Source organism: Gymnoscopelus braueri (genome assembly GCF_963280865.1).
Source record: "Gymnoscopelus braueri genome assembly, chromosome: 8".
NCBI lineage: Eukaryota > Metazoa > Chordata > Actinopteri > Myctophiformes > Myctophidae > Gymnoscopelus > Gymnoscopelus braueri.
Genome location: NC_137609.1, coordinates 31,160,235 through 31,172,282, shown reverse-complemented (window position 1 = coordinate 31,172,282; position 12,048 = coordinate 31,160,235). Strand labels below are relative to the sequence as shown.

The following is a 12,048-nucleotide window of genomic DNA, read 5'->3' as shown; positions in this document are numbered from 1 at the left end:
GTTCAGTGACACTCAGACGTCACAAAATCACTTTCTCTTTTTAATTCTGTAAAACTAAACACTAACAGCATCAATCCAGCAAAAAAAAAAAAAAGATATATTACAAATTCTGTTAGCAATAACTTATTTCACATCATGCAATAAAAAAAAGAAGAAATTAAGGACACGAAACACAAATATTAGATTGATTTTTCCCCCCCTCTCTCCTTTTTCTTCAAATGAGTTGGCAAGCGAGTAAAAAGTCCACACCGGCTCTTTCCGTTTGTGTTATAATTCTTCTTATCGAGGTGGCACTTGAGTTCTGTCGTCTTATGTGTTTTTCTCAACGAGGTAAAATGAAGATTGAATTGCTGGGATGATAGAGAGGAAGAAAAGAGAGAGAGAGGAGATCCTCTGCACTGTCAAGAGAGTGACGCCGAGTCACACTTCGTCGCACGACGGCGTCGCGCGTCGAAAATAGCCGACCTACAAGCCCGCACCGCGTCGCGTCCGCCATGCGTTGTGAGCTTGTAGGTCGGCCATTTTTGCCGTGTGCTACGCCGTCGTGCGCCGGAGCATGAATGAAGGTATAAGTTCAGATGTCAACCCAGCTCTGCTCCACGATGGCGGACACCCTCTTCTCATACTCCCTCTTGTTTTCCTGATAAAGCTGTGCTGCCTGGCTGTTGGCAGGACTGTTGGGGTTTGGCTCGTCCAATAGAGACTGGGGAGAAGAGAACCAAACGTTAAATGCTACATGTGGGATTTATACCTCAAGTACACAAACAGATAAATGCTGACAATACTTCTGGGCATGGCTTGTGCTAGGCCTGTCAATTATTTTTGCATAATCGTCAAAATCGTTCCCATTCAAACGTATCTGTTGAAAAAAAATCTTAGATTTTCAATCATTTTCAAAAACAATTGCAGAAATTGCATATCTACAAGCTCACAACGCTTCAGCCTATTTCGGCCATAGTAGAGTATTGATTATTGGTATCGGTCGTTGTCAGTCATTTCTTTGTATGTTAAAGTTATTTGGCATATCTGCCCTGAGTACTTTTTGTTTACAAAGCCTAAAAGCCAGACAGAAATTTAAGTTGTATTTATGTTCCGATATTCAATGCCAAAAACACAATTTCATTTTTCATCTAATGACCATTAATCATCAAACTCGTAGATCTCATAGATGAGCTATTTTCACCGATTGTTCACCACAGAATAGGGACACTAGGGTTCAAGTGTTTAAGGAAGCTGACAAATTTAAGGCACACACAAACACACCGAATGGTGTAAGGCCTAACCAACCTGGATGGAGGTGAGTATGGATGAGACATCATACGTCGGGCTCCAGCGATTCTGAAGGATGTCTAAACATATACTGCCATCTGCATAAACTAGAGAAGAACATGCAGAAAAGTTAACATCAGAGAAAACAAAATACTAGGACCATCTCTAGATTAAATGACCGACCAGCTGAATAACATGATACCTTTTTACTTTTCCCATTATAATGTATTGGAGGCAGACTAAAGGATCATTTCTATTTATTTGTTTTAATCAATCTTCAGAAGGGTTGAACGATTGTGGAAAAATATGTAATTGTGATTTTTCAGATTGCGATTACAATTCAATTTGTGATTTAATATTTCTTTCTTGTCAAGCTTCAATTCCGTTTACTGTACCATACTGAAATGTATGGAAACTGATGGCTTCTTGGAATATCAAGAAAACTGGAAATTGTCAGCAGTAATTTTATATTATATGACTTCTGGATAGTGGGTTAAATTGATATTGTGCTGTATATGATTCAAGGACCAAATATTACTAAAAACACTAGAATACCTAGTTTAGAAGAAAATGTTGCTGTATGAAATTAATTGCAGCCTCTGAAAGTTGGAAATTGCGATATTGATCATGTGATTTTGTGATGTTTTGATCAATTGTCAGCCCTAATCTTGAACAGATGAAAGTGTTGTGAATTCAGTAGACCTCTGCACAGCTGAGAGATATTACACTAGTGAGATGGTTGGTCATTCAGTTGAATTACCGCTCTGTAAGCAAGCATGAGCCCAGAGAACAAGATGAAAGCAGGATAGTGTCGCACAGCATGTTCTGAAGTTCATTAAGCATTCACAGAGAATATACACATTTGCAGAGGTCCCATACACGTGTCCCGGAAGATATAAGTCATCATGACTGATAGAGCTAAGTATGCTGTATGCACATACAGTCATGTGATGAGATACACGTTATCTCTATGAAGTTCTAATAAGTACAGCAGATGAGTTGTACTTCTTAAGCAGATGGCACACCTGCTTTCACAGCTACTAGAATGTAATCAGTATAGTTTAATACAGAAGCAGGGGTGCAGGTCAAACCTCCATTATCCCATTAAAACCGGGAAAGCATCCGTGTCATTTTAGATTTTAGCGTTGGCTATTCAAAAATAGCAGATCTACAAGCTCACAGCATGTCACTTATTTTGGAAGTGTTTGAATAATTGTGTTTTTTTCTTTTACACAAATCTTTTCCTCTGGGGGTCCCTGGCACAAAACCTTTTCAGATAGGGGTTCCGTGGCCAAATATATATTAATTTGGGGGTCCTTGGCACAAAAAAGTTTGAGAACTACTGGTTTAGAAGGCATTTGAGAATCAGCTTCTCTTAGGCATCGTCTTAATGGGTTATATTAATACAGAAATTAAATCGGTGTGAACAACAATAAAATTAAGTGCATTGTTCCAACAAAAAAATAACTAGATTGTTGGTGGAACTAGAGCTCGACCAATGCCAGATTTTTGGGTGCGAGTCCTAGAGCACTGATTACTGATGTTTTGACCGATATTTTGTCAAAAAGTGCAATATTTACTAATCAATTTGAAAAAAAAGTTAAAGTTTCTATAACTTATAAGTAAACAAATAAATAACTTATAAACAAATAAATAACAAAAAACAAAAATGTGATAGACAAAACTTCAATATAGGCTCAGTGGCCTTGTGGTTAGAGTGTCCGCCCTGGGACTACGATGTCGGGAGTTCAATCCCCAGCCAAGTCATAAAATGTTACCCAATGCCCCAACGCCACTCGGCATCAAGAGCTGGATTGCGGTTAAGTCCCTGTGACACTTACTAGCGTGTCCAGGGGGTGTACTTGTACATCAAGCTGCCTCACGCTAAGGAAACAGGAGATAGGCTCCTGACCTATGGGCCACATGGCTCTGGAAAAGTTCATTCCCAAGGCTACTTACTTACTTACTTAAGCACAATTCAAAAATAGGCAATCTACAAGCTTACAAGGTGTTGCATCGCTACATATTGTGAGTTTACAAAAAAAAAATCATCTATGCCCAAAATAAGAATGCCAGGTTGAAAGAGGCAAAACATTCTGACACATCAGCTGCACAATTTCTTATACCAATGTCGTCAAAAAAGTGAAATGACGGTCAGGCTTTAAACATGGGGTGGAAGAATGGCAGTGATATTTCTGTTGGTGCTTTTCTGTGAGGGATGAGCTCAGCTTACCATTTGGGTGAAACATTCTGGAGACAAACCGAACTGTGGGAGGCTTGTTGGGGTACTCTTCTGAAAACTCTATCACAAGCTTAAATGTTCCTGAAGAGGATCCAGGGGGATAGAGAGGGAGGGGGGGGGGGGGAGAGGATGACAATGTGAGGTTTAGATAGTGGTACATAGAGACAGAACACAGAAAGAAACCAAAATTATAATAATTATACGTTTCTATATAAATGCCACTTGTTCTGCTTATAGAAGAGCTAATCGTTTCAAGGAGTCTGAAATGTGAGCTCCGTGGGTTAATGAGACCAGAGTGGAGATTATCTGACAGGGCAAAAAAAACTAAAACCCCGATTCAGCATTCCTGGTGCCAGAAGAACAGAAGGAAACGCAGGGGCAGTAGCAGGGTGTACAGTATGTTTATCTGCATGTTTATCCGCACGCACGCACGCACGCACGCACGCACGCACGCACGCACGCACGCACGCACGCACGCACGCACGCACGCACGCACGCACGCACGCACGCACGCACGCACGCACGCACGCACGCACGCACGCAGGTATATGGCATCAATGACTTGGGACGGACACAGAAAGGGAGAGAGACTGTATGTTATTGTGTAAGTATAATACCAGTGATGTAATATATACCGACCTTTTTCAAACCCTAACCCTACACTCTAAAATCATTAGTGCACATGTTATTTTAACTCTGAGAATATAGAAACGCCATTTGTACATTCTCAGAGTTACAGACCTGTAAGGGTTCATTTGGACCGATGGTGGTCCCCGGACCAGATGTTGAGAACCAGTGATATATACCTATCACACTTATATTGTCTCTGTCGGGTGGAAACCTCATATGAAATAGCGAAAGTAGTACAAGCTCAAACCACGTCGCTCCCACCGTGTTTCGAACTTGCGGATCTGCTACTTTTGATACCTTTTGTTAAATGCTGTAGTATGAGGGCATTAATTTACGAAAAACTAAAAGTTAAAATATGGAGATAAGCGGTTTCTGCCTGACAGCAACGATACTGTGATAATACTGAATGTTTCTGAGCTACTTCGGCCATGTTTTCAGTAGCTTAATAGACTGATTCAATAACCCGACCCCACCCTGTGAATGTGTGCTTTATGAATTATGATAAACTGCACCACACTTACCATCTTCAAATGGTGTCGCCACAGGTCTGCAAAGGAAGAGAGAAAGAGAGGGGTAGGGAGAAACAAAGTTAGGGAGAGAGAATGAGCTATAAAAAAGGCAGACAGGGCCCTCCCCTGTGGCTCCCAGTCAAAAGTGCATCCTACTGGAAAACATACATGACCATGACAAGTCTGTAATAAACTGTGTGCAGGATGTGAAAGGCCAATTTCAAAACGAAAGGGTCATGAGGCTTGACGTTCTTGACTCTCGCATCGCTTCATTCCCTGACTGACAATTAGTGCAGGAACTCGACTACATGGTGACGAGCTAGTCCTTCACAGTCCAACAAGCACTGTGTCACCGTTTATGAATGAACTCCTCCGTTATCTACTGTACCTTTAACTCCTGCTCCTCTTATTTAACCCCCGCCTAGCCACCACCACCCGCATTTTCTACATCAGTGGTTCTCTAACTTTTTCATGTCAAGGACCCACCCCTAAATAGATTTTAGACACGGACCCCCATCACAAAATATTTTGAGCCAAGGACCCCCATACAAGATTTGGGTTGTTAAAATCTTTCAAAAAAGGTTTATAATAGCCGATTAAAAGTGGTTACGCTGATTTTGCTGGGTACCCCCCTCAAGGACCCCTTTGATAACCACAGTTCTACATGTTCTCCAAATACTAAAGAAATGACTTACTGAATGCCACATGTCAGGGATCACAGTAAAGCCATTCTTTGCATTTACTTTTCTGTGGGGAGGGGGGGCTTATTTTTCACACTGAATGTTCCATAACCACATAAACCCTAGCGTCCTTATTCTGGGCACATTTGGCAAAAATACCATCTATCACCCAATAAGGGCAGATACTAAATAAATACATAAATAAAACACAATGCTGGCACAAAACAAAAAAAGAACATTGCATTGATGCGTTTGCAGAAAAGCAAAACAAATGCATCGCTGGATGATCTCCCCCACCCTGGTTTGTTCCTCCCAAAAAAATAGAAAATAAAAATCACTTCTCTGCATGCTGATTGCGCTGGCACTGCAAGATAGAGAGAGACTCAGAGGGGAGGAGTAGGATTTAGAGAATGACTCACCCAAAAATAACAGCGTTCCAAAGCATGATGTTGTTTTCTGATGGTGCTCCGCTCACGCCCGTGGGGGGGTCTTCTTGAAGTCTGTGAGACAGAAAACAGGGTTTTGTTTAGAGTTATGGTTATAACGTTCGGTCAGCCATTTCAGCAACTTGGAAAAGGCAAACACATGAACACGAACCATTTGAGAATATACTCTGTGTGTGTGTGTGTGTGTGTGTGTGTGTGTGTGTGTGTGTGTGTGTGTGTGTGTGTGTGTGTGTGTGTGTGTGTGTGTGTGTGTGTGTGTGTGTGTGTGTGTGTGTGTGTGTGTGTGTGTGTGCGCACGCTTAATGATCTGAAAAAACATCCTAGAAACACTGAAAACAAAGGATATCTCCATCTTTCATCAGATGCTTTCCTAGCATTGGCCATTTGACATGGAGCAGTCTCCCTTCTGCAATGTCCCCAGCTTGCTTCAGGTACAGCCAGGCTAAAGCCTGATTTATACTTAGTTGCACACTGGTGTTGCATGCTGTAAATAGCAGATATACAAGCTCACAACTTTACTGAGCACGGCACCGGCGTGCGACTAAGTATATATATCAGGCTCAACTGTTTTTTGTTGCTCTGCTGCCACAAGCACACAGTATACCATACAGTGTGTGTCGATATGAGACAAACAAACTCATGCATTATGCACTGCAACACGCCCAGAGTCTTAGAGAGACGTGCTGGTGATGCTCTGAAAGCGTTCTAGTCAGTAGGGAAATATGCATGCAGGTGCACGGTGCTTCTGCTGTGCTGTGGCTTGTGAACGGGACCACTGCAACACAACATAACCTGCCTAAACAAGGAGGAACTAGATTTGAACCCCGACCTAGCAGCAAACCAGACAGTAGCCAAAAAGAGTTACTTTTAAAAAAAGAGTTCTCAGGTCAAATAAAACGACAGACTTGAGGTTGAAAATGGGTTACAAGCCTGCTTCTGAGCACAGGAGTAGAATATTTGAATGTGCCTGGATGCAAAACAAATGTTGTTGAGTGCTTTTCTGGCACTCCCTGTCCCTGCAGTGATGATACGTAGGTTTTAAAACGTCATACAGCATCATGAATCACCAAAGAGGCCTACAATCCAACCCCTATGTGATATCTGACCCCTAATTTTCTCTACCTGGCAACACCAAGTTGCCAGGTTCTGGAAAGAAACAAGCAACCAGTGTTAAATCGTTCGGCGTTAGCGGTAGCCTCTCAGGAACTTTCAGCGCATGTTTGACTATCATGAGACTCTACAATGAGTAGTAGTAGAGAAAAAAATTACTTTGCATCGGTTATAATAGACGAATTTCCCTAAGCCACGCGCTCCCATTATGACGGAGGGGGTTGAAAAAATGACGACAGGGGAATCTCTGGAAAAAAACAACGCCACTTTTTACGTCGGTAGGTGAGTAACGACACATCAAAGATAACACTTAAAATGTCCGGAATTCTCCTTTAAGGCTATGAAACAAGGTAGGCTGATGAGTGTCTGCGTTGGTTCGATCCCCGGCTCCCCCAGGGTTAGTGTCAGAGTGTCCTTGAGTAAGACACTTAACCCCCAACTGCTCCCGATGAGTAGGTTGGTGCCTTACATGGTTTCCTCCGCCGTCGGTGTACAAACGTGTGTGAAATACAAAGCGCTTAGGATAAAGGTTATATAAATGCAGCAGAGTCCATTTACCATTTAGATCCATCTGTTAAGTCCCTTGGCTTCAGACAGTCCCACTGCAATTAACCTCATTTACCATTAATCTGATACAGTAGCTCTCTGTAGGTGGAGGGATATCGAACTCATGGCCCACTAGAAACGCAGGCAGATACCTCATTTTACCACTCCATGCATTATTAACCCATTAAGACCGGGAAAGCATCCGTGTCATTTTAAGATTTCTTTGGCTATTCAAAAATAGCAGATATACAAGCTCATAGGCTATGAGCTTGTAGATCAGAAGATTTGTGCAAATCTTTGAATATGTATTTTTTAAAGGAAACATTTTTTACTCAAATCATTGCATTTAGGGATTCTACAAATGTCTTCTAAATCCTAAAAAGTTTTTGAAAAAAACTTATGTTGCTATAATATCAGTGGTTCTCAAACTTTTTTCATGTCAAGGACTCCCAAAATGATATATATTTGGCCGCGGACCCCCTCCAGGGACCCCCCAGAAGCAAAGATTTGAGTTAAAAATGTTTGCTTAAAAATAAGAACAAATGTTCACGATTTTTCAAAAATAGCAGTTCTACAAGCTCATAGCACTCGGTGTCGCGCTATGAGCTTGCCTTGAATATCTGCTATTTTTGAATAGCCAAAAAAAATCTTAAAATGACACGGATGCGTTTCTGGATTGAATGGGTTAATCCCTGGGGCTAAATTGGAGATTATACTAGTCTATAATGAGCAGATTATTCTGACTACTACAAGTCAGTCCTGGGTCAATTTACAGCAGAGCTCAAAATCCCACACGGATGGCTGAAAAGACAACACAACGATTAACAAGTCAGGTGGTCAAGAGCGAGGTGATGTTTATTGAGCTGCAGACTTTAACCACTTCTTCACCTCTTAAAACCCCAGCATCCTTGTTGTGGGGATGACTTTCGCAGAGAATAGCAGATCAACGAGCTCTGATGATCGGCTGTTTTCAGCGAAGATATTTAATGTAGAGAGAAAACAGAAAATACACTAGTATAGACTATAGAAGTAAACCATATAGGGTTTACTTTAAGTGGTTAAACTCTATATAATCCAGTTGACCAGGGTCCCCCAGGACACGATCCTGGCCTCGCACTCCTTTTTTCTTTTCCCCCTCTACACCAAATCTGCCGAATGTTCGCCTATAAAGACATGCCCTGGAGAATGCTGCTGACTAAACATGAAAATTGCCCTTTTGCTGAATATAATAAAAATGAGCCAAGCCGGTACAAACACGTACAAGATATATTTTTTTCTTTTCCTTTCATACAGCTGAAAATACCTCTGAAGTGAAGTCGACGGCCCGCACTTTGTCCACATTGTATATACTTGATGTATAATAAGTAAAACAAGACAACTAGAAAGGCTTTAGATGTGGGTAGTATTGTGCACTTGACAATACTGCTGTTGACTACTGTTGTCTATACTTGCACATTGGCTCACCTAAATCCACCTAAACACTTTATTAGCCGCAGCTGCGTTGTTTCACTAGCGTGCCATGTTTTTAAAATCGGCTGTAGTTTTTAACCTGAGCTGGAAAACTAACTACAAAATCAGCCTAGGCTTAGGGCTGTCACGATTACAAATTTAAGTTGACAATGATGATTTGTCACAAATAATTGCGATTCAATTGTGTTTCTGACATTGAACATTATATGAGTTATCATACATTTTATTCATATTATGAATACAATTTCAAGTTTTGGTTTGGTTTTTAGGCTTCATAATGACAAATTGTACAGGCCAGATATGTCAGATAACTTAAATATACAAATAAATTACTGACACATTTAATAATTTAATACTTTTAAAAAGGAAAATGTAAAAATAGCTGAAATAGCTGATCTACCAGCTTACAACACGTCACAAAGCTTGTAGTTCTGCTATTTCTGCTATTTATGGAAAATGAAAATGTATGAAAGTTTTTCAACATGTAAACGATTATGACAAAATAATTGCGATTATCTCAAATAATTGCGATTATCTCAAATAATTGCGAGTATGTAATAATTGTGACAGGCCTACCTAGGGTGCCATGCCCCTTTTAGGTGGCTAGTGTAAATGTGCAGGGCACACACGATATACAATGACAGTTTAAATATCAAACAAGTAGGGGCTGGGCTATTTTAACTGAGTGATAAATGAACAAGGCTTCGCTTGGTCACAGAGGCTGACCCCATTATCTCAAGCCAAGGAAGGGAAAGCCCCATTGTTTTCTCCTTTACAAATACATACACACGGACCGGACCACCTGGAAACTGGCAGTCTAGTATTACACACAAGTCACCTTATCTGCTAGGCACGCTGAGTGGCATATTAGGTAAGCATCATCCTCAGTCTCTGTTGACAGATGTATAGAGTCTCTTTCTTTCTTTCTTTCTTTCTTTTTCTCTCAAACACACACACACACAGTGGGGCGGCAGTGGCTCAGGACGCAGGACGGCGACAAAAGTCCTTTGAGCAAGACACTGAGCGCCTAACTGCTCCTGATGAGCCGGTTGGTGGCTTCCTTGCATGGTTTCCTTTCCTCCGCCATCGGTGTGTGAGAGAGTGTGTGTGTGTGTGTGTGAAATGTAACGCCCGGGATTCAAACCCGGGTCTCCCACGTGGAAAGGCATCATCTTATCCACTAGCCTAAAGGGGAATTCCCCCTTGGACGGAGGAGATATTAGGCTTTTGGGCATCAGGCTGAGGCTCTGAGCCACTACCGCTACACTATGCATGCACATTGTAAAGTGCTTTGTATAAAGGCGCTATATAAATGCACCATATTATTACAGCCTAATCTTGGAGATGTTGATAACTCCAATAAATTGTACTACAATAGAATAAACTGTCTTACCGTTACAGCAACAGAACTTGATAGAACACCCTCATTTTACATTAAAATGTCACCAGACAGGTAGGGGGGGGGTCTCTCTCTCTCTCTAAATGTCAAATGCAAACACTTCAAAGTTTACACAACTCCAGTGGTGAAAAAAGTACTCACATGTTTTACTTAGGTAAAAGTATCAATACTGCATTGTAGAAATACTCTGTTACAAGTAAAAGTCCGGAATTCAAAATTTACTTGAGTAAAAGTACAAAAGTATTGGTATAAACTACTTAAAGTAGCAAAAGTAGAAAGTACTCATTATGCAGAATGTCCCATTTCACAAGTTTTCAAATGTATTGTACAAATCTTTTGAAAAAAAAAACTCACAATGTATATAGGGGCTGAAGTGGTTAATGCATGTTTTGCAATAATAATCAAAATCTACAAAGTAAATTAAGTGGATAGTACAGTAAAGGTATAATATTTGCCTGAGATAAAGCAAAAGTATTCCAGTAAAGCAAAAATATTAAAATGTTTTACTGTTGTACTTGAGTAAATGTATTCAGTTACTTTACACCACTGTCTATAAATTGTCCCCAGAAATTTCAAATGCAAACACTTTAGACTCCTATAGTTTCAAAGAAAGAACATTCAAAGTTTACACAGGTCTACCAGGAAAGATGGAAAAAGACCAGACTATTCCCAGGAACATAAAACATTGCAGGAATGCCTCATGTTGTACTTCAACTGACACTATAGAAAACAGCACGCCATTATTATCTGAACAACACACACATGCTTTACGTCTTCAGCCACAATGATATCAGAAAATAAAACATGTCCATGTTTGTGTTTAGTTTGACACTCCAGCACTTAGTCGGTTCCCCTCCTGCACCAGAGAGGCTAAAGCTAACGTGCTAACCAGTGTTGCCATGTCCGCTTATTGTAAGCGACTTGTTTTTCTGTAAAGTTGCTTGTAAATATTGGTTTAAGTTGCGTGTTTTTTTGGGCTTGTTTCTAAAGTGTAGTTGCTTAATTGGGCTTGTTTCCTAATGTTGTGTAAACCAGTGGTGTTTCATGTCACGGACCCCCAAAATGAATGTATTTGTCCGCAGACCCCCCCACCCCCCCCCCTTCTGAAAATATTTTGTGCCAGAGATTTGTGTAGATTTAAAAATATATATTTCATATAGCAGATCTGCAAGCTTGTAGATCTGCTATTTTCAACTAGCCGATGTAGGGTTAATAAAGGTCTCTTCTTTTGGGCTTGTTTTCATAGACCTGATTGCTTACGTCTCTCACAGAACCTGGCAACACTGATGCTAACGACAGCTTCACTGAGAGCCAAACACAACAAGACAGGAAAGATTGCCATTACATACCGTTTAAAATCTCGCATAAGTCGTCTTCTAGCCGGGGTCGACATGATTCAAAATGTTAAAAAGAAGGGGTGGAAACACTTGATGATAAAAGCGATTATAAATCCTAAAATAAATGGTTGTTTCTTCCGCTTGAACCCTCTTTTCTTCTTCTCCTTCTTCCAAAACAACTGGCTGCTGGTAGTTACTGGTGACGTCACGAGCCTTCACTGACCCCCCCCCCCCTACCTCTATACCCCCCCCCCCCCCCAGGGAAAAAAATGACATACTTGTGTGTGTGTGTCTATGTATATATATATATATATATATATATATATATACATATATCAAAGTGTGTCTGCTCTTTTTTGTTGTTGTTTGTATGGTATATCCAGGACTAAAAGTATCGTTGCAAACATGAG

The 12,048-nt window shown here is 40.7% G+C and overlaps 1 protein-coding gene across 1 annotated transcript; it reads right to left on the bottom strand.

The window, feature by feature from the left end:
- Nucleotides 1-202: 202 nt before the first annotated feature.
- On the bottom strand, nt 203-11,823 carry ube2b (ubiquitin-conjugating enzyme E2B (RAD6 homolog)). The gene is made up of 6 exons (XM_080436657.1): nt 11,651-11,823; nt 5,750-5,830; nt 4,663-4,688; nt 3,503-3,592; nt 1,288-1,376; nt 203-703 (listed from the first exon to the last, which is right to left on the bottom strand). Exons 1-6 carry the CDS (start codon nt 11,692-11,694, stop codon nt 575-577), a joined length of 459 nt encoding a protein of 152 aa, XP_080292783.1. The 5' UTR covers nt 11,695-11,823; the 3' UTR covers nt 203-574.
- Nucleotides 11,824-12,048: the final 225 nt, after the last annotated feature.